At 35.3% G+C, this 23,969-nt stretch overlaps 1 protein-coding gene across 3 annotated transcripts in view; it reads left to right on the forward strand.

Moving 5' to 3' along the window:
• Positions 1–23,969, forward strand: part of SLIT2 (slit guidance ligand 2) — a 268,516-nt gene that overhangs the window by 208,392 nt on the left and 36,155 nt on the right. For all 3 annotated transcript variants that reach the window (XM_059818188.1, XM_059818185.1, XM_059818186.1), the window contains 10 exons: positions 1,961–2,035; positions 5,161–5,304; positions 6,746–6,889; positions 8,035–8,201; positions 9,036–9,168; positions 12,206–12,274; positions 14,698–14,769; positions 14,994–15,065; positions 16,460–16,531; positions 18,952–19,115. In XM_059818188.1, coding sequence (XP_059674171.1) covers positions 1,961–2,035; positions 5,161–5,304; positions 6,746–6,889; positions 8,035–8,201; positions 9,036–9,168; positions 12,206–12,274; positions 14,698–14,769; positions 14,994–15,065; positions 16,460–16,531; positions 18,952–19,115 — 1,112 coding nt within the window. The remainder of the gene's footprint in view (positions 1–1,960; positions 2,036–5,160; positions 5,305–6,745; positions 6,890–8,034; positions 8,202–9,035; positions 9,169–12,205; positions 12,275–14,697; positions 14,770–14,993; positions 15,066–16,459; positions 16,532–18,951; positions 19,116–23,969) is intronic.

Genomic DNA, 23,969 nt, shown 5'->3' on the forward strand with positions numbered 1-23,969 from the left:
AGTTGAAATAAAATAAAAATTCAAATTCTACATATGACATTAGGTAGGACTAATTAGCACCACAAAGACAAGACTGAGGAATAACCAGCATGTAGTTCAAGAGGAAAGGCGATGGTGGTATTATCACACATATTAAAGATGAAGGAGTGCCATTGGGCACTGCTACAAATTCATTTTGGGATGTATGTACAGGAGTGTAGTATGTAAGTTATATGAAATAATTGTTTCACTATACATTACAATAGTAAAATATCAGCTGGACTACCATGTCAAGGACTTCACTTTTAAAGACGGATATGGATCACTTGGAAAAAATTTCAAGGAGAGTAAGAATCATCTAGAAAAGACTTCTGAGGAAAAACTGAAAAGATTGAATGCATTTGTGTGAAGGAAACTTGAGAGAAAGGGAAAGTAAATTATTTTTAATCAGTGAAAGGTTGTTGCAAAGCAGAAAGGATCAAATTGTTTGTCTTTTTCAATGGGGTTAGAAATGTTTACAGTAGACCAGCACAGCAAGGAAGAATTATTAGAATCAATAAATGTTTTCACAAACAATTCACTCTACTAGATGATATAGCACTTGAAAAGTATTTGAAAGTGGCAGCATTTAGAGAATGCTGGTGCTTCTGTTGTTAATTGACAGGGAAAAAAAGGCTGTTTCAATGATGATGTAACTTTGTTAATTGACAGTGTGGAAAAACTTTGTTTGGTATGGTCCCACTAAAAATCACACTAAGTCATCCAGCTGATTTTCAGAGGTGGTAGCATCTTTTGGAATTTGTGTTCCTTGCACTTCAGTGTGATATACAAATGTTCCATGTATATCCAAAAAATTCTTCCTCCCTTCTCTCAGTTTGGTTCCATGCTGAAACTATTGTACAGCCATACCTTCAGATTTACAACCTTAATTTCCCTTCTGGCTATCATGGAGAACGAGCAGGAAGGAAGGATGAACGAGCAGCTTTCTTTTATTTTCTAGGATTTTTTTAATCTTGTCTTGCAATAACCCAATTCTGGGTTTAGAATTATGCTGAATTTCGTTTCACGGTGATCTTGTCAGTCATCTCTTTTCCTTCCTATTTAAGATCTCTAAATAAAAGCTGGACAGACTCCCTTCCTTAATATGATGACTCCATTAAAACATATATAGAATCTAAGACTCATAATTTCCGTTTTCTTTTCAAGAGAGGAATAGGGAATACTGGATCAGTGCAATTATTTTTTGAAATATAGATGGTCCCCTAACCTAGCAGCTGCTAAAGGTATGCTATGCTGGAACAGCCTTGATTCCTGGGCAGGAATTTGTTGCTCCTTGTATACCTTCTTGTGGTGTTACAAAGCAGCATTTAATGCTTCCTTATGCAATTTTTGGGTGCTAGGTGTAGTGGTCTGAAGATAAACCATGGTCAGAGAAGTGTTTTTAAATTCTTGGGAAGACCTATGCAGTGTGTTTCAGTCTGTATTCAAAAGAAGCACTGAGTATAAAGTAATTATTTCATTCTTGTAAATAGTGTTCTGTGAGCACCTCCAGATGTCTGGCAGACCCCACCTGATATCCTTTAAAGAACAGTAAACTAATCTTCAGTGGTTTATGTGTACTTCTTAAAGATTTTTATTTATAAGTTGCCATGGAATCCTTCCTTAGTTACATTATTGTTTTTCCTCCCTTAGAAGAAAAATTAAGAAAGTCTTATTATATTTCTCTGCAGTTTTAGTTGTATGATATTTTGTGATCTGGTTTTGATTCTGTATGTTTTATGTATGCCTAAATTTAACTAATGAGAATGTTCATGCACAGGAATTGCCAGAATTAGAAATGTCAGTATATATGGAATTGTTCTTCAGCTACCAGTTGAATATCAGCTATTCAGTTAAACTAGTCTGAAAAGCTTACTTAGTGTGCAAAAGTACGTACCAATGCCTGAATATTTTTTTCTGAAATTGATGCCGTTTCTTGTAGGCGCCTAAATAACAACGAATTTTCAGTCTTGGAAGCTACTGGAATCTTTAAGAAACTTCCTCAGCTGCGTAAAATGTAAGTGCAACTTCAGTGACCTTGTCTATTCAGACAGCACGTGAGATCCTTGCTGTGTTTCTCCTCCTTTCTTACTTCTTATCTATAAAATGTTCAGTGTATTCTAATCAAAAGTCAAGAATGGGTTTAAATTAATCACTGAGGTAGATCAGAGTTGGCAGCTCTTCTCTATGGGACTAGGCACTGCCAGTAACAACTTCTCATGGTGTATAGCTCCAGCACCTTCACTGCAGTGTCCAGCCAGCTGGTCTGTTATGCAGCCACAGCAGGGAGCTTGCAGTATAAGCTGCTCAAAAAAGGTTCCAGTAATCTTTTGTAACTTCCTGTACTACTCCTTAACCAGGCAGTTTTGCCTCTTTCAGCATATTCAAGACATGCCTTTGATTCTGTGCTTCATCAAACTGTCTTTACATTAGGGGAATATCAACATTAAATGACTGAGAAAAAAATGGTTTGATAGCTCATCCATGTAAGTCCATGTTCACAGTTCATGTTCTAAGAGGAGTTTATAATCTTACCAGTTGCAGATACTAAAAATAAATCTATGAAAAGCATGTCTTTCTCATAAGCAAAAGAAAAATTTGAGGGTAAATCATTTAGTTAGACTTAATGACTCTGTGCTCAATCTTTTCAGGATTAATTCCAAACATAAGTAGTAAGAAAAATGCAAGTAAAAATAGGTCAGATTAATGAAAATGATGCACTGCTTTTTAAATGTAGTCTCCAAGTTACTACCATTTGTAAAAGGTCAGTCTGGGTTACTAGTGACCAAAATCTCAAGGGGAGCAATAGTATTACTTAAACTATTGTTAGCCTTATGCAGATCCTTGCTGGCAGCTGTCGTGATCACAATTAGTTAAATACTTATTACTGATTTTTTTTTTAGTAGACAAAGATTAAAAAAAACCCCAAACAACAAAAAACAACTTTGCTTTTGATCTATCCACTTGAGTACACCTTGCCACTTTGGATTGGGCTGAGATACTTAAAAAAAGAATGTAAGAATGTCTGGCACAGCAGTGTTCTGGTGCTATATGGTAGATACCCAGTTTTCTTCATTCCTCAAGGATCTCAGATCAGCACTTTTTACAGCTACGGAATGCCTTTAAAATAAATAAAATACTTGATGTGGCATACATACACAAGCACACACACACATGGAAACATATATCAGTTCTTCATATTTAAGAAAAACAGGGAAAAGGGAATATACTGTCAGTAATTACATATTTTCAGGCTATACAGGTAGCTTAGTAAACATTTCATGTCATCCGAAGCTAGTTTGCTGCTTTTTAGTTGAGGAGGCGTTCGAGACGAAAGCAAGAAAAGGAAGAATATTAATCAGTCTTAGTGTAGCTGTCTGCTGGAACTCCCAAGAGCTTTGCAATCTGGATAATTGAGGATGAACAAAATTGAGAAAGTGTTAATGGAACGTTAACATTTATAATAATAGTGCTCCGTAACTTCCTAATATAGTTATCAGTTGTTACAACATTCTTCAATTTAGAGAATAATAGTGACTGGTTAAGCATGACTGGAAAGCAGTGAGGTAGTGATGTTACAGAGACACCAATACGAGTGAATTCTGTACTTTTCTGGAGCTCATATTTCTTCTCGAGGTCCAAATAGGTGCAAAGGTCTTTCTGCACAGATGACATTGAAAAATTGGGGCCTAAATATTTAATTGATTTGATGGTTCATCAGTAATAAAGCATGTGTATGCACTGCATCATTGATTAGCTATGCAACATTAATCTTTAAAATATCCCTGTGAAGTGGGTGAAGTAGTATCCATGTTAAACGAGAAACAAATAAGATTTTAGGAAGCTAAGGGCTTGACATGGATAAGCCAGCTGAGATGAGAAATAATGAGTTTCTTGCTTCCAGTCTTGTGCAGCACCTTTCAGGAGACTGAACAGCTTCACTGTGAAACTAAATGAAAGCAATGATTGTATCCTTCGTCACAGGCAAGGTGTATGTTAAATTACAGCTAGGCTAGAGATGAGTAGTCAGCACTCAAGATTAAGCCACAACTCCTTGTTTCCTGTGTCTCAGATAATGGCACCTGTTCATTCTGGCAACCGTATGAATTTTTGTTTATAGTATCTTTCATTTTTCTGTACTATTTTTGTAATAGTATCTTTTTTGATTTGAACAATTAAAATGCTGTTCTGGAAGTTGCATCACATAATGTTTGATTTTCTTCCCAACACCATTAATTCCATCAAATAAAAAGCTTTTAGCTTCACTTCATTTTACGTTGTCTCAGAGCATTTTTAAGACCTTTTTAAAAATCACTAGTGTATTATAACTACAGTTTAGTGTGTAGATATGTTCATCTGTAATATGCATATATAGTTATATGAAACAAACAAAACAAAAGGAGGCAAGAATAACATGATAAATCTTTAAGAAAATGTGTGTTGTTGAGTATGTATGCTTTTGTATATATAGTACAGATACTACCCATTTGGGATGTAATTTCCATATTTCAACTAAAAACCATAAACACTAAATTTTTTGGCAGTATTTTTGGTAATTTTCCCACATTTTGATCTGCTTTGCATGCAAATTGCGGATAAATGAACTATCGTGCTTATAAAACCTCCTTTTTAACTAATGTCATAAATGATTAACATTTCATTTACTGTTTACATTCACATATTCCATTTACATATGTTGCTGTTTATACTGTTTTCTTGTATTTGTGTCTACTGAGATGAACTAAAGAAATCAGAGTGGTTAGTTGTGCTGGTACTCATACAGTATCATTTTGTTATTAACTTGTCTAATAATGCTACAAGGACTAGAGACATGAAAAAAATACACAGTCACTGACAACATTCAAAATTATGAAAAGATGTTCTTGTGTGGCAGCAGCATGAACTGGGTAATTGCCATTATTTAAAAACATCTTCCAAAAATTGCTTTAAAAATCTTTACTTCTTCAGTTAGCAGGGCATTGAATTTTGCTTTTATTGGTTCAAAGTTAAATAATATATTTGTTGCTTCTACGCAATAACTCAGTATCTTGAAATCTATGCAGTCTGCAGCATTTAAGAGTTCATTTAGAGTATTTAAATAAGAAAACATGTTTTTTCTCTGTTTCTGTTAATGTGTAATAGAAACCTGAGCAATAACAAGATTACCGATATTGAAGAAGGAGCATTTGATGGAGCCTCTGGTGTGAATGAGCTATTGCTCACTAGCAACCGCTTGGAAAGTGTTCGACACAAAATGTTCAAAGGACTAGAAAGTCTCAAAACACTGTAAGTGTAATTATTTGGGTGGTTTTATTCTTCCTTTCTGCCATGTATTTTTAAAAGTAATATTCTATCTGTCCTAAAAACTTTTTGGAGGATTTGCTATGGATTATTCAAGCTTATCTTAGGTTTTGTTCCTATTTTACGAAAAGTTATCATACATTATATTAATTCATTAATTATTAATTATGGATATGGAAATTCTTCATTGTGGTTACTTGACTACAGAAATTATGAGTTCTTTAAAATGATGAAGTGGTTGAGAATGGCTAAACATCCAACTGCAGAAATGGAAATGGGAATAATCATCTGCTTCAAAGTAACAGAATTTTGCATGGGAATTACACATTTTACGTAATGGAGTCTGATTCAATTCAGCTCAAGCACTACTGGGAATTTTGCTAGAGGGAAAAATGATTCCGGTGGATATTGAAATGTGGGAGGTGATTCTCTCCTAAGTAATTTTAATGTCATTTCAACAGTGAAGGGAGGAGTAAAAGCACTGTAGCTTGAACTCATTTCATTCTTTCCATGAAGGCAGTTTAGCTCTTTCCACTCAAAAAAAGATGTTTATACAATCCACAGCTTCTTGGCCTTCTTCAGAGAGCCTGGCCTTCTGATCAGCAGAGCAGAGCCAAGATTAAATGGCCTTTGGGGCTTCAGCTGTCCGTAGACATTAGGTATTTTTAATAAATCAGGACTATCATTTAAAGCTGCTAAAGTTGTTAGAAGCAGCTATCTTAGACAAGAATGTGGGGAAAAAATACTCATTTATTGATGGACAGGTAGGAAAACAGCAAATTTCAAAGCTCGTATGATTTACAGAAATATGAGAGATTTTAGAATACGTGTTTCTTGCTTAGTATTCTGAAAGTTTTACTAAATCTTAGAGTCATGCTGAGGACGAGTCAGGGTAGCCTGATTTCATTTAATTGAAACGCTTGAGAATGTAGTAGAAGTGGTTTCTAGAATTTATCCTAAGAAAATTCAGGTTGAAGGGGCCTCAGGAGGAGGCCAGCTGGCACAATCTTCTGCTCCATGTGAGTAGCAGTTCTGGAGCCATTAGGCTTGTAAACGTGAAGAGGGGACTGCTGTGTATCTCTGATTTGGGGTATTTCAATCAATTTAATATATTGTCAATTAACAAACTCATAATTACTGATTCTGGTATTGAAAGAAAAAAAAAAAAAACACAAATGCTTAGGGGAAACACCCTTGCCTCTGTGAAACCTACCCTCCCACCCTTCTGTTTTCCAGTCCCCTCCACGCACGCTGCACTCAGTCCCCTCAATGAGGTGACAGATGGCACAGGGGTCACTGCACTTGTGGTTCCACCACCGGTAGCAGTGCTTTCGGAGTCATACCCCTTGGCCCCTGCTCAGGACACCACTTCAGCTCCAGCCCCTGCTCAGGCTAAGCTAAGAAATGCTGATCCTTCCTTTCTCAGGATGCTGAGGAGCAACCGCGTGAGCTGTGTGGGAAATGACAGCTTCACGGGCCTGAGCTCAGTCCGCCTGCTCTCGCTGTATGACAACCAGATCACCACCGTGGCACCCGGCTCCTTCGACACCCTCCATTCGCTCTCTACGTTGTAAGTAACCTTCGTGTTTTACCTTACCCAAGTTTAAACCTCTAACATTTTAGGGACGTTTCTGTTAATGCTTTACTATATAATTTCACAGAATGAGGTAAAGTTAAGGGAAAAAAGATTTCATAGAGGGATTTTTGAGAAAGTTTATTTTCTGGACGATCTTGGACACATGAAGAGTATGTTTTCATGGTGCCCTTTGATGCAACATTAGACTGGTTCCCAGAAGTGCCTGAGAAGGCAGGAGGAACCTCCTGGTTGCCCCCCTCGCAGAAGCCCACTGATCTGAGCCAGGGTAGAATCCCACATTTTGGGTAGGCATCACACAATCACAGCTGGTCGAACCACCGTGTTGTCTGTCTTTCTCCACTGTGCCATCCGATTATTACCTTAAATTTCCTCTGCCTACTGTGAATCTTAATTCATACATGTTTTATAATGAAGCTTCAGTCTCATTTTCTATAAAAAGAAGCATCCCTTTTTTATTTAAATATGATGTAGTTTAAGGGAAGGGAAAACAGTGAGCAAAGCTGCCACTCAGTTTACTGAAGAAATGCTTTTTGTAGGTAGCATCATTCAAGAAAATTACTTAATCCCCTTTTTACATAAAAAGTGACACTTTGCACCAAGTGACTAATTTGTGCATATTAAGGATGGCATGTTTATAAATAATGGAACTGTCGATAGGTTTGTGCTGAAGTAAGGAGGTGCCAAAAGTACTGAGACTTCTAGAAGTAAATTCATTTTTATAACTGGCATGTAATCAACTTAGCTGTCACTTCAGATAGGAAACTTATTCTCTGGAGCAAATGAAAGATGGAAATCTTAAGATGACAAATTAATGGAATAGCTGTTGTCAGGTTAAAGCTAATAATGTAAAGTAATCAGCTTTCATCTCTATATGAAATTATTGCATTATCAGTACAGAGTGGCTTGACAACAAGTCAGGTCTTTGACAGTTTTAAATTATTTCTAAATGAGTTATATCAAGATTCACCGCACAGAGCCTAAATTACAGCTTTCACCTATGGTTTGTACATAGTATTGTTTGAAGAATGGTATTTAAGCTTAGCTTTTTGAAAATAGAACTAGAATACTTAGGATGAAAAAATGGTGTCATCCAAAGTAAACTTTCCTGTGGTTCTCAGAAACCTCTTGGCCAATCCCTTCAACTGCAACTGCCATCTCGCGTGGCTTGGAGACTGGCTGAGGAAGAAACGCATTGTGACAGGGAACCCTCGCTGCCAAAAACCCTACTTCCTCAAAGAGATTCCCATCCAGGATGTGGCAATTCAGGATTTTACATGCGATGACGGTAAGAAAATTAATATTTGAACTTTTTATAATTTCAGCTTTCATATGTACAGCCGCATGATTCCCATAGATCCCAAAGTGTTATGCTTTAAGTAACTTCATCTGCGCTTCATGCTCCATTTCTACATCAGTTTAAAAATTTTCCACCCATTTTTGGATTATCAGCAAGCACACGGCTATTGTATATACGTTTTCGAAAGTTTTTCTTGCCTATGTTCAGTACTACAAATCATAATTAAGAGATAATATAAAAATCAAATAAATTGATCAGATGTTGTAGTTCAGATGAGAATATTTTCAAATGCTGATGCTTGAATCGAGTGCTCTTTCAGGTTACTTGATCAAATAACATGCCATTTGGCTTAGTTTGTGACTTCCTGAATGTTAGAATTCCCCTCAAGGCTTAAAAAAAAAGATGGCTGCTATCTTGCATCTCTCTCATACGTGTTTCCATTTATTGCATTATTAGTTTGTCAATTTCCAAGGCTGTAACTTTTCTTTAAAGGCACTCTTTAATAATTTGTTAATTTTGAAAATCATCATATGTTTTGCTCTATTAACTTTCATTTTAAGTTTTGTTCATTATTTAATGATCTTTTTTTCCACATAATAGCATCTTTCCTAGTAAAACAACATTGTACTACATAAAGCACCACCTGAAATGTAAATTCTTGAAGTGATGGTTTACAGAGATGACTTAAAGTTTTCCCTACTAGAGATATCATAATGGAGAAAAACCATGTTTGCTTATGGGAATTCCAGGTGGGATAGTATTGCCAATACTGAATTGAAATTTGTATAGCAAACTTAGCATCTGTTTATTTTTATTAACCAGGAAATGATGACAATAGCTGCTCTCCACTGTCCCGCTGTCCTGCAGAATGTACTTGTCTTGACACGGTAGTTCGCTGCAGCAACAAAGGCCTAAAAGCTTTGCCTAAAGGCATCCCAAAAGATGTAACTGAACTGTAAGTGGCACACTTTTTTCCCTTTTATGAAAATCAATGTCAGATTTATATTGTCAGGTTCAAGAATGAGGGGAGAAGAAAATGAACAATTGGATTCAATAGATCAGTTGAAATGTATTAATATACCACTTTATAGATATAAAGACTTGCACAGTATCTTGAGAAATTTGAGGTTAAGTTTGAATTAGTAATGCTCTGTAAGTCCCAAAACACTCCAAGAACTATCTGTTACTGAAAAGCTTTAAAAATATACATGTATAAAATTGTAATAACTCAGAATTTATATCCCCAACACTGAACCATCATATAACTGAATGTGGATATCATACGACAGTGGGTTAAATTATGGGCAACAGTGAATCTGATTAATCTATGGTCACTGTTTAGGAAGAAATGAAGAAGTTTAATTACATGAAAAAGCAAAAAGAAAACAATCTATTAATGTGTTTGCATAGTTTCATAATAAACATGGGTTTGTGATATTTCAGACTGGTTTTAATAGGAAGTCTTACTTTTCATATAGGCAGTCTTATACAATCTGGGATATTTTATTAATCTCTTGATACATTTTTATATGAGAAAAATGGTTAAGATTGCATTTTATGAAAAGATATAATTTGAATATGCAGATGGACAGTAACGTTGATTAAAAAAAGAGCTTGCTACCTCACATTGTTTGAAGGTAATAACTGAATAATCTACTCATAAGACTAGATGAGTCAATTTTTATGCATTATGAAGGGGAAAATATAAATCTAAAAATTGGGTTACTTATGTGTTTTGAATCTTCATCAGATAGGTCACAAGATCTGAAAGAAATAGAAATTATTGACAAGAAAAAAATTGGGTTTGTGTTACAGATGGCAAATATTTAATAGTAAATTATTAATGCTTCATAATGACTGATTAATGTAGTGCTTTTTCAGAAGACATCATCGCTGTGTATCTTAAGTCACTAAGACAGTTTTCTTGTTTTACCATTTGGTATTATATAGAAGATTCTGAAATGTCCACCACCAGTTTGGTGCTTAATAGCATCCAAAAGCTGTAGTCATTAATGAAGAGAAATTATTAAGAACTCAAATTAGCACACAGCTTTATAAACCTATAGGTTTTAGGTGTTGTTTTGGTTTTTTTTCTCGAATAGAAGATAACTTAAATATAGTCTGGCATAATAAATACAATTCAACAATGTAAGGGCATCAATGCAACGTAAAATTAAGCAGCTAAAGAGAGATACTTTTGGAAGTGCAAGTGGAACCCTGACTGTGACTGAAAACTCATTTGTGTACAATTTTGTATGCTTTAATTAGTGTCTAAGCATTCAATTTAGCATCATTTCAAAAGGATAATGGAGGTGGTTCCTGTTAGCAGTTGCATACTGATTGATTCTTCTTGCTCATTAGCATGCATAAGCCTTCCAAGATGTACTCTTAATGTATTTTATAAAATATCTTAATAGTTGCTTCATTTGAACACGGAGGAATTTTTTCAACCAAGTGGATACTCGTAGTACTTCAGTTCCAATGAAGCTAAAGCATTATATCCTAATCTATCTGTCAATAAAAGAATTTTCTCAGAATACTTACTCCTTCAAAAAGTTTAAACGTTGTTAGTTTCTTTTTTAATTATTAAGTATATGAGCCCATGCTCCATTCACCACCATTTATGTAACGCCATTAACAGAGCGTAAGCAAAATACTTGTTGAGACACTTATTTTGCATTTGGCAAGCAGCTCTAAAGAAGGCATGGTCCAAGAGAAAAAAAAAAAAAAGAAAAAAAAAGAAAGAAAAAGCTTTTTAATTAGATGTAAATAGTTATTTCACTAAGTTTAACTGTGTTTCAGCCCATCCATTTATTCAAGACAAAAGTTTCCAAAGATGCTGCAGTGTGCTTAAAGACATTAAGCTCAAAATTGATCTAAGAATGTCTCTATCAGAGGCTGCTCTTAACTCAAGTGTGTTCCAAGTATTTGGATGGCTAAAATATCTTCTTTGTATAGGAATAATGAGGGTGTAGTTTTTACTTGGGTTCCAGGAGACACAAGTAATACCACCATAATACCATCATCAGCAAGTCATTTGCCCCAGTTGAGAAACAAAAGACCTTTAATCTTCCTGCCACTGTCTGCTCCATTTCAGAGAATCAGGTAAATTCAGCACTTCTTACCATCTCTAAACTACTTGCCCGGGTTACATGAAGAGCCCCTCCACTTGCACTATGTACTGACTGGCTGCACACTGGAAGTTTTTTGTCTGGCTTGTTAGCTTCCTTTGCCTCGAACTTGCTTGCTGATACAGTTTGATGGCTCTGCACCCATTAACTTTAAGGATAAACAAATCTGTTATTGAGAATTACAAGCATGGAAGAAGAGCAAGCAATATAATGCAGGAGCTGTAAACCTACAAAGAGAAGAAAAAGAAATCTAACTTTTCTAGTGAAGGGTAACTGATTAGTGTCTTTAGTCCCTAGCATACTCTATAGGAACAGACTTGTAGTATGTCATGCCTGATATATCATGAGAGATACAGGGAAAAATCAGGGAAGGTGACCAGAACTGCAGGCATGACAAATGCTGTTAGAGCTGAGACCAGCCCTTGCTGTTTCGACTGTAAATTACTACCTCTGCAATGTCAGGGTGTGTTTCTATTTACGATAGCTCAAAATCCACACTTAATGTGACTTGCAGAAGTCAGATTTACTTTTCACCTGTAGGTGTGTGTGAAATGGAGATGATAAAGACCTCATTTTGCAAAGCCTTTATGAAGCAATAGAAAGTACTATGTAAGAGTTGGTTGTTATTACTGTTACTTCATAATATTCATAATATCTGATACAATAGCATTTGGATCTTAGGCTACAGGTCCTCAGCTGTGTCTCTGAAAACCAAAATTTGTAAGCAAAGTTTCTTATAAAATGGAAATACTATGTATTCGTTTGTTATTAACTTTACTGTTGGATTCTAAGATTAGTGGATGAAGATGCTACTGTTCTAATGAAAAAAATAATGCTCTATGTTTTATTTTTCTGTTTTAGTTATTTGGATGGAAATCAGTTTACCCTTGTTCCAAAAGAGCTTTCCAACTACAAGCATTTAACACTCATGTAAGTAGTTTTAGAACAACATTCTCTACTGGAATGAAAACAAACCAAAACAACCTACTTCATTATACCTGAAGAAAAAACCCCATAAAATGTATCACATCTTTTAGCAAATATAATACCCAACCACATTTTATAATGGAGGATATTTTATTCTACTTCTCACGTCCTACACATAATACACTCAGTCACATTTTATAAACAGGGGTATTTTATTCCAGTGATTACATCACAAAGTAAATAAGCAGAAATTGTAGTTAACCTGAAAAGAGATGTAAGATCTTACAAAATGTGTTAGGGTAATACAGCAGTTTGTTACGCAGCTCCATAAAGACACTAGAGTTACTTCATTTACATAAGAAACGTTTTGTGATGTGCTTCAGTCCGTGGTGTGCTTCACATAGGAATAGCACATACAGCTGTTGTAACACTTGAATGTAACCCCTTCTGTTTCTCCCACAATATCTGGTTTAATGACTCAAGAAGAGAGCCTGTCTAGAATGCCTGACTCCCAACTCTATTGCTGACTCACTCTGTGATTTGAGGCAAATCACCAGCTGCTCTAAAATTTATTACCTCGACTTCATGAATGATTTGAATATGATTTCTGTACCTTGTAAGAGTACAGTGAGAGACAGGAAGACTGTCGATGTAAATAGCTGTAATTCCATGGCCTTTGTTAGGACTATAAAAATTTATACCAGCTGAGGTTGAACTGTGTAACATTCTGAAAGCAGTTTGTGGTTTCATTATAATCAGAATAAAAAGTAGCAGGGAGTAACAAAATCCCTTAAATTTTTTTTTGACTGGGTTTAGAGCTTTCCTGCAAAAATTGAAAATGGTTTGGCATTCAGAACCAAGAACTTGATTTCCTTTATTTACCTCATGCTAGACAAAAGTGGTCACGGTCACAAATTTAGAAAAAATGTGTTTCCAAAACTTTTTGTATATTGCAAATAACATCAGGAAAAAAACCTTGCAATATTCTCAGATGTATACAGCATAGAACCTATAGGAAATCTTTGTGGATTGTTTAGGGAAGATATACAAGATCTAACTTGCAGCACACAGAAAATATAAACTTTGGAAACTCAGTACAAGAAGCAAGCGTATAAATTGGACTGTGTGCAGTATCAGTATCAGTGGAGACTGGATATGTGTCTAAAGAGGATGTTAATTAGAGTCATAGTGACAAGGCTTCCATCACAGAGCTTAAGTATTCGTGGTCTATTTTTGACAAATGCAACCAGAAATCTTACAACTTTACCTCCTCCCAATCAGAAAATACACACAAACGATTTAGCAGACAAATGTAATACAATAAATTATAGATGAACAGTAAATAAAATTCACGTAAGATGAGTTATTAACAGTCTCTGTTTATCAGAGCTGAGGGGCACATTATTGTAATCTCTTCTGAATGTATCCTCATACTGCTGTTATGAAGTTGAGAATGTTCCTCGGCTGTGTTTGGAAAACCAGAGCACTACACATAGTTCTTCTGTGGCCAAACAAGGAATTACATATGAGTCTCCTGAGTTCCATATTAACAAGGAAAATTATTTCTAAATTTTTCTTTCTCTTTGGAATAGATTGCTCTGTTATACTTGCCTAATACGTTTATTATTATGAGTCAATTGTCTTACACGCTTTCATGAAATTTCAAGGGAAATATGTACATTGCATAGCTATTCAACAGTACTCCTAAGTTAAAATATCAATGTCCCCTCAGAAATAAATGCTGTATTTCACCACAAAATACAGTAAACAATAGTGAAATAGGCAACATAAAACGAAAACTAAAGCACAATATGAGAATAATGAACAAGCAGTATTCACATTTAATACGGCTTCTTCAAAGCTTCTTTGAAGCTACCAGCATACTACTCGAGCTTCCATCATACTTATGCTTAAGATTTTATTCATTAGAATACTGAACAACAAGAAAGATGTTAAGGCTTTCTCTGTAAATCTTAGATATTGTTCTTTATAATAATAGCTCTGGGCTTTGATGTCTTCAGCATATAAGTGTTAAGTAGAGTATTAGATGATATTTACTCAGGTGTCATTAGGGACATGACTAGAATGATTTCCACTTTAAAACATCACTTTAATTTCTATACTTGGGTTCACGTAGGATTGCATTATTAACTCAGTAGCATGATGGACATTGCTGTTGTATAAGAATGCATTGCACTGCTTTTTCATCTGTGTTGAAATGAAAATGCTTTTCATTGATCAAGCTAAACACTTGCTGGGCTTGTATATGGCATGTGAAAATAAAAATATGTGCTGCTTTAAATATTGATACCAATGATGATACTACCTCTACTAATAAAAATAATGTGTCTGTCAGTTTAACTTACAGTGTTTCAGGACTGGGGCAGTCATTTTAAGGTCTGAATTTCTGAATTTATTTTTTATAGAGATTTAAGTAACAACAGAATCAGCACTCTTTCTAATCAGAGCTTCAGCAACATGACTCAGCTGCTCACCTTGTAAGTTTAAACATATAACAGTGACTCTTTGGAAGCATTGCAGTGGGGTTTTTTTGTCTTGGAAAGAAAGGGTGTTTAGTTGATATTAAAGCTTGCTTGTTGTGGAGGCTGTAAAATAACTTGTTTCCTAACTAGCTATGTGTGCAAAAGCTGATTTTGTCCGTGCTCTGCATTGTTTAGTGAATGGCTGATATACTTGCTGACAGTATTTTATGTATTTTCAGAATTCTTAGTTACAACCGCCTGAGATGTATCCCTGCAAGGACTTTTGATGGGTTAAAATCACTTAGGTTGTTGTAAGTATTATGTTTTTTTAACCATTGCTGTTTTCCAGAATTTTTATTTGTGTACAACAGATAACAAAGCTGTAGGAAGTTGCCAGATTTTAAAACCTATCAAATATTTGAGAAGTAATAATTATGTAGCCTTAAAAATCTAAGTGGCTTAATTCTGCGGAAGTATACCCTCAAAATGCTGCACAAGAAGTTATATGACCCTGGACAGCATTGTATATACAGATATACACTTTTTTATTTTCTGCTTTTTAATCTTGGCAGTATTTCTTTTTTGTGTTATGTTCTTCTTTGTTATAAGCATTAAAGTCTAACAAAAATGCCATATGCATAAATTCCTCAGTATATATGAGGGGCTTTTGCAGTCGAATTTTGAATATTTTTATTCCAACAATAAATTTCTTTCTTTGTAGTTTCATTTAATATGGGAGTATTTCCAAAACCTTTACGTCATGTTTTACTATTGAAAACCAATAAAATTACTTTTTGGTTCCAAGAAAACTTTCCATTTTACCACTAGGAAAAATATGGTTGAAAGGACACAAAGTGGGACAAAGGAAAATAAAGAACAGTCAGTCTAGTTTACAGCTTCAGTTTGCCATTAAGAAAAAAAACAATGACAAAACTGCAAAAATTCTTTCTCAATAGTCCCCAGCAGAACATGTCATTTTTGCCTCCATCTGGGTAGTTTGCAACCATTTAATATCTTAATTGGATTAAATGTCTCAAGCATTATCATGGCATTATTTAAGAGTGCTCACATAACATCAATTCTTTTATATAAATATGGATCATTTCAAGAACCATAATTCTATATGTGTTAGATATACATGTAACTGAATGAATTTGTAGAAAAGGAAAGATATTTTTATGCAGGTTTGCTACAGGAGAGGTAACACTAGTCCTGGTATTGATGCTTTGTAAGGTCTTTAGTTCTTTAACTTTACTATCAAATTAGGGCAACAACCTTAATACTTATATTAATGAACAGTGAATACCTGTTTTTTGCATGAAACCATGAAAGATTAAAAAAAAGTATGAAAATAATTACTGGGAATTTCAGGGAATTGCTGAAAAAGTCAGAAGTCATAACTCTTCTGCTGTCCCTAAATCCAATCAGTACTTTGCAGAAGTGTGCCTACTTTTACTGGCCTTTATTCTTTCAATTTAAAAAGAATAATATTATTAACACTTCTTATGAAAATTCAGGATGAAAAAAATCAAGTGACGAGTAGGCTGCCAGTTAGAGCTTAAAAAAACCCACACAGCTAGAAACGCTGAGGAACTGGAAGAAAAAAAAGGTGAAAGGCTGAAAACTGTTTACCAAAGATAAAATTTGCAAAGTTAACCTGCTGGTTTTTATGCATATCTATTATTCTGTTTATTTTCTTTTTAAGGTCTTTACATGGAAATGATATTTCTGTTGTTCCTGAAGGAGCTTTTAATGATCTTTCAGCATTATCACACCTGTGAGTATTCAGATGATAACTGTATTTTTTGTGGTAGTATGGTATGTCTAGCAAATTTCATATAGTTGAACAAAGACGAAATGCAAAGGCCAAGCTCATGCATCGGTACAGTCTAGGGACCGGCCAGAGAGCTAGCAGCTCAGCAGAAAAATCCTGGGCCTCCTGGTGGGCAGCAAATGGAACGTGTCTGCCACGTGCCCTTATGGCAATGAAGGCTAAAGACGCTTTGGGCTGAATTAGAAAGTGAGCAGCCAGGTGATTGAGGACAGCGGTCACTCCCTTCTGCTTGGCCCTCCTAAGGCTACATCTGGAATATGTGTTCAGTTTCTCCAGTACAAAGTAGCTGTGTATGAACCAGAGCAAATCCAGGACAGGGGCAAGCAAGGTGGGGAGGTGTGAGGAGAGGCTAAAGGAACTGGGCTTATTTAGCCTGGAGAAGGAGATGCCAAGGAGGGACCTAATAGTGTTTAAGCCTCTAAGGGGATTACAGCAATGATGGAGACAGTTTTTTCTCAGAGGTGCATGGTGAAGAATAAGAGTCAACAGTCACAAGCTCCAACAAGGGAAGTTTGATTGAACATAATGAAAAATTCTTCACTGTGAGGGTGGTTCAGCTTTAGAACAGGTTGCCCAAAGAAGCAGAAGAATCTCCATCCCTGGGGATTTTCAGAGCTCAGCTGGACACAGCCCTGAGCAACCCTGCTCTGACTTTGAAGTAAGCCCTGCTTCGTGCAGGAGGTGAGACTAGGTGATCTCTGGAGTGCCCCAAATTATTCTATGATTCTGTGTCAGTGTGTTGACATTAAATACATGGCATCTGATTTCAGAACATCATTTGAGGCAATACTTTTCCTGTTTTTAATTTTCAGTGGGAACCTAGATTAGAATAAGTTACCTATCTGTAAACCTTGTTGTGTTTATGTATAGTTATTAAATCTTCGCTTGCTTGAAATTGAGGAGTAAGCTGACTAGTGGCTTTAGATATATCTGGTTTTTACGTTTCTGAACAGCTTTAAGTCATTGATAATTCATTCAAATGCTACTATTAAGCTAGCTTATCTGCATGAAATATCAGTAAAATTTACGAAGATTTGATTGTTGTTGCTGTTGTTTTTTTCTTAATGGTTACCAGTTATCCTTGCTAACATTCTGATTTTAGCAGACCAATTGTATTATCTCAGTTCAGGCCGACATTCACTCCTGCAAATACAGAGTGGACAAATTCTAGGTATTTCTTCTTGCATGGGAAGTTCCCTATCACTAGGTCTGATTTTTGTTACTGCTCTGACTTAAGCCTGACTGAACAAGTATATATCATTTCTTGTGTTCAGCTGGAAGTATGTAGCAATAATTAAGAGAGGGCTTCCTGCTCAGTGTGCCAGAAAAGAGTGTTTTGGCAGTGGTAGCTTCTACCACCTTTGCTTGCCAAAGATTTTCTTGTATCTCTAGAAGACCCACTGATCCAAAGTTGTGGAACAATTAATGGAAAAAAGTGGTGAAACATCTCGAGAAGGAGGATGTTCTAATACTGCCATTTGACAGTGTGTGCACGTGTCAAGATTAGCTGTTGAAAGTTCTATGATTATTTTGGTTCTTAAAAGGAATACAAGTATATCTTTATAGAATAACACAATGCTTCTATCCTCCAAATTAACTACAGAACATATCATTGTTCTCAGAGTTTTAAGAGTATTTATAGTCTCTAGCAGAGAAAATAAACATGTAAAAAGCCTTTACAGAAATTAATTCTGAAAATCTCTAGCTAAATTTGTTTAATTAAAAAAAATCAGATTTTTTTAAAGAAATTGATTTGCTTTCATAACGGGGCAATTCTTATGTAACTACCACAAACCTAGGATAATGTAGTTTTATTTACTTATGCAGCAGAGACCTCTTACAGAATTCTGCACATAGCTGTGAGTTCAGTGGGAGAGCTCCAAAGAGGAAATAATTAAATCAAATTTAGAAGCTTAGAAACAGATGGTTTGTACCAGCCTGGGAGCCATAAACTGAAAAGGAAAAATATCAGGGTGGAACTCTGTGGGGTTGCCTTGGCTGCTTCGGAAGAAAAACTTCATTCTTGCTAACTTAATTTCCCAGTATCAATTTCATTCTGCTGATGCAGCTGATCTTGGCCATTACATACCAACGGTGAAACAGAGCTAGTTAGTATTAGCTCTCCAAAGTTCACACATAATGCATCTAAGAATAGCCAGGTTTCTGGACCAGGTTTACTGCTAAAACTGTCACTTCTTGATTTAGAACCAAAATCCAGACACTTCATGCTCTAAGGGTCAATTTGGTGGAGGAAGGGCAGGTTTGTGGTTTGAAGGGTTTTTTGCCAACCTGTTTTCTGGATTCTCTTTTTAAAAGCACTAATTTAAAATTTTATTCCCTTTTTGTTTGTCTGTTTTCCATAGGGCTATTGGAGCAAATCCTCTTTATTGTGATTGTAACATGCAGTGGCTATCTGACTGGGTAAAATCAGAATACAAAGAACCTGGTATTGCACGTTGTGCTGGTCCTGGAGAAATGGCAGATAAACTTCTTCTCACAACTCCTTCTAAAAAATTTACTTGCCAAGGTACTGTTGGTTTTTTCTCTTTGAAGTGTCAGGTTTGAATTTTTACAAATAGTTGAGCTCTGAAATAAGAGTCCTGTGTGCTCTAAATATATTTATTATAGCATCTTCACTCAGCCTTGTCATCATTCCTCCTCATTCTGAGGGACGTAGCCATTGGTTCCATTTGGGAACGGTATTTATTTTAAAGACTTCAATACCTATTTCTTTTCAAACAGTAGATGGAGAAAAAAAGTCTTTGGACTTGCAGTACAGTATTCCTCAGTACATGGATGTACATAGGTACTTGGTACTGTCTTAGTCGTGAACTACAATTTACACATCTACACTTCCCTTAGCCAAAGAATGTCCTTTTCCTTCAGACTGTTTACAGTAAAAACTGTAAATACATCCATAATCCTTGCAGTCTGCATTACCTCAGTGATACATAATTGCATCAATATGTCCAGAATGCTTTCTCTGATATTCCAGAAGAAAGGACACAAAAAAAAAAAAAAAAAAATTAAATAACGGGATGTGATTACCTCTATAGAGGTCTCATTCTAAAATGTTGTTATATCGGGAGGTTTCTTAGAGTTCGGACCAAGAGTATTTATCTCCATTTTGGTACCAATGTTGCTGGCATTTATATCACAACTTATATTATTGTCTGTTAATTCCTAGATTCTTTTTCTGAACCTTACTATTTTTTGGTTAGAAAAGTACCTTTTTTACTCATATGTGAGAGAGAACTTGGTTTGGCTTACTGTTTAATCTTCCTCTATTCCATCCATTTCTCCCTTCTTAAATATTTTGAAATCACAGAAAACTTCTGCTGTAGCTTCACTTTTCATGCTCCTGATTTAAAAACATTGAAATCCCCAATTGGGGAAAAAAAAAAACCCCACCAAATTTATGTGTGCTTATAATTGTAAGCCGTTCCTAAGCTTATAGTTATTTCTGAGGCATCAGATAAATATGATCTTAGGTCTTGTAGAATTAACTTACTCTCACAGTCTAGGTAATTATCAAGCTATTTTGACTTACTCATCTGTTACCGTGATCTTCAAAGATGAGCTTAATACCTTCGTAATTTCTTCCTTAAAAAAGCTATGTTCATCCTATTTAGTCTTCTCTCCACAGAGACTGTTTGTAAACAAAAACCACTGGAACCCGTTTTGTTGCATGTAATGCCAATGAATTGTCTCTCCCTCCAAACCTTTCTTGCAATTTTTCAACAGTACATCTCTGAGGTCATGCCAGTGTTCATTGCATATGACACTGATCTGTTGCAAAGTCCCTTAGTCTGATTTTAGATAGGACATTTGCTGGCCAATCTGATCGTTTTCTCTACAAGCATCCACTGAACATTATTGCAGATATGCTCTTATTACACACTGTTGTAGGAATATAAGTGAAAGAATATTTCCAGGGACATGAAAGACTTGTTTGGGTATTTTCCACCTCTGTCAGTTTTAAAAACTGTATCACCCCTGCCCACAATCATTGTTACGTTTCTGCTGTCAGACAATCCAGAAAGTATATCTAACTCCCTCTTGCCCATCAGAAAATATCCTTTATATTATTACGCAGGGTAAGAACTGTATTTGTTTCACTTCCAAGAGTGGAGATCTGGTATTATGGATACCTTTGAGAGAAAATAATTTTCCTGCCACTGTCCTATGAAGATGCTCATAATTACAGGTTGCAAATCAGCAGCTTTTCAATGACATGATAGCCCCGTAAGACATTATGTGTCTGTTACTCAAAGATAAGTAATTTTATCTTTTGCTTAAAAATGAACTGCTGAATAGAAATTAGGAAGATGCTATATTCCTATTAGAACCAAAATTTTAGGCTATGAGTGAGAGGACTGTTTTCGGATATATCCGCTGATGGTCTGCTATTCTGTATGTTTTTACAGAAAAAGAGTAGTGTGTAATTCCCTCTTATCAGTATCTCTGGATTCAACTGAAAGTGAAATGGATGCTTGAATTTGATTCACATAATGAATAGTTCCCAGTGAAAATGAGCACTTTAAAATCAAGTTTCATCTCAGTTGTAAAGCTCCATAAAATCACTGTACCTTACTCTAATTTTATGAATTCTTTTACGCCAGGAATCACCCCTTAGTATTTTCTTCCTTCAGTTTTTTTTCTAGGTTTATGGGTGGTTTTTTTTCATTTTTTATGTGGCCTCTAACAGATTCTCAATCTTTTACTTTTACCCCTTTACCATCCATGCCCTGCTTCTAGAGATACCAGGGCCTTGTGGTTTTCTGATACCAGGTAAGGTTATAAGCAGATCTGGAATGGGTGATCTGATTAAGAACGGACCTTCTGACCTTCCTTTTGTGTACCTCAAGCAGACTTCTTTCCTAAGACACGCATGTTTACTGTTTGTTTTCCCCTTTGGTGTATTCACAGCTGACTCTTCATGATATATCGTTTAAGATATTGTATGAAGAGTTTTGTTATTTTAAAAGCCAGGGTTTGAGGTCTGAAAATTATCTAACTGAAATGATTGTTTCCACTGCATTGTACTGAAATCAGTGATTTCATTAGCAGCTGTAATATAAAAGTGACTCAGTATAGATACTGATTTTGAGGCCATATGCAAGAGAGGATAGGAGTTTCTGAGTCATAACAAGTCAGAGCTTAAAGTTTTTCTTGCAACAGGTTTCTCTAGAAGCTGATTTTGAGAGGGTTTGTGTGTTTTTCTTCAAAAATATTAGATAGCTACATGTGTGTATATGTTTGTCAATAAAATATAGTTAGTTTTTCCACTGTTTACAAAAGAACACTGCTTATTTTTTCTTCTATTTTAAGGATTTTTTTCCAGTTCGGGCTTATTCAAGAATATATATGTCTACAATGTGAAAAACTAAACAATGGGTTATGAACCCAATTCTTTTTTATATACAAGTCTTTTAACACATGCAAGCAGAAAGAGGAAAGCAACTGTATAGTGCAAATGAAAATAGGTTCCAGAACTACCTTTCCATTAGACTTCAGTAAAAATATCTGAAACATTTCCTTTTTTTGATCTTAAAACTGAAGAATGATAAATCAAAATGTTAATTTTTATTGGATACTACCTATATAATAGTTTGAAATAAACACTTAGAGCACAAAATCAGATACAGTGTTGTTTACTATCTTGTTGAGATTTAGGTTCCCATTTTCTGGCTCTGTTTTGGAAGTGAAATTTAGATTGCTAATCCGTTTAGGAAAATAACCTTAGTTACTGAATGTTTTTTAATTCATGCCAAATAATTAGCATTTTATTGCATAAGAAGTAGAAAAGGGGATATGATGTTCAGAATAAACAGTTGAGGCAAGGAAGCATAGACTTCCAGGCTACAGCACAGTGTTAAAATTTTTTAATTTTTTTTCAGTATGTGCCTTTTTTTTACAGAACCTCTTACAGTACTCTAGCAATAATCGGCAATAGTTTAGAGTACACAGACAGGACTTTCTAGAAGTTAATTCTGTGGTGTTTGTTTCAACTCTTCCACCTCTGCTGTTTGCTGGTTTAAGAGAAACTTTAATGAGGTATAGATTTCTCTTTCAAAATAAGGTCATGAAGACAAGAATAGTCAATGATCCATATAGATTGTGGCTTTGGCAATGGGCATTTTATCACAGATTACCATGTTCATCTCTTTGGATTTACTTGCAAGCTGTGACACAGAAGGATACCAGCAACTGCAGATTTAAAGTACATTTTAAAAAAAAATATCAACCTCTCCCTGTCTAACACCCCCTACGGAATCCTTATAATCACATGGCTTTCTGCCATGCCAGCTCCTTTACAATGACTTATCTGAGATTAATGTTGCAAAGAAAAATAAGTAAAGAAAGTTAAGAAATCTAAGTTTAAAAAAAAAACCACAAACCCATATCTCAGTAAAAGTGCCCTGTTAGCTTGGAAGACTTTGCGATCTAGCTCATTTTGGGTAAAGCCTGTTATGAAGCAATCAGGCAGTTCCACCAGTAGGTCTCAGGAGTTTGGGGTTTGTGTCTAGTTAGAAGAAATCACTGGTTATTCCTTAAAATGTACAAATCACCTGTGGATAACTGAAGGGTTTTTTCATAGGTGAAATATGAAATCAAGCTGGAGGCAGTAATGTCATCAAGCAATAGAGCTGGAGATAGTAGATGATGCATGTGCATTCTCTTAATAGGCATTTGGCCAAGTCACCCTGTTTTCTCTTACAGTAATCAATCTTTTGTCTATCACAAAGTGTATGAAAAGGAATCATTATTTATACACAGGTGATTTCTAATTTTTAACAATAACCAGTGATTTCTTCGGTTGTTTGACTAAAAAAAAAATAAAACAATTGATGGTTCCTAACTTGAAAATTCACCATGAAAAGACTGTAAAACAATAGAAAAATAAGTAAATATCTAAACGATATTTATATAATAGAGATAAGATTTATGTAGGCCAAAGCTCTAAGTCTGGCTTCTGAAATTTAAGATTTGGTCAATATTCATTTCTGAATTCTGTCATTATAATCATTAATATAAGAAACTAGACTGCAAGCATGGATTGCAGCCCTCATTTGCACATAGATTCATGGTACAGTTTGCATTATTTGTGGGCTCGACTAATGCAGTAATGCAGAGAACTGTGGCTGACTCCATAAGGGAGCAAGGTGCAATATAGAGCTATTTATGTTGAGATAGCTTGGACAATGCAATTTACATCACAGTTCACAGGTGTTCCACCAATTTACAGGTAATTTTACTGGTTCATTTTATCATCTCTGTGATCCTGCAGATAAAAAATAAATTAAAACAAAAGTACATTAAAAATAGTGTTCTCAGTAACACTATCAAGGGTGGGATTGCAAAATGCGATAGCCCTTTT

The sequence above is a fragment of the Gavia stellata genome, chromosome 5 (genome assembly GCF_030936135.1).
Source record: "Gavia stellata isolate bGavSte3 chromosome 5, bGavSte3.hap2, whole genome shotgun sequence".
Classification (NCBI taxonomy): Eukaryota; Metazoa; Chordata; class Aves; order Gaviiformes; family Gaviidae; genus Gavia; species Gavia stellata.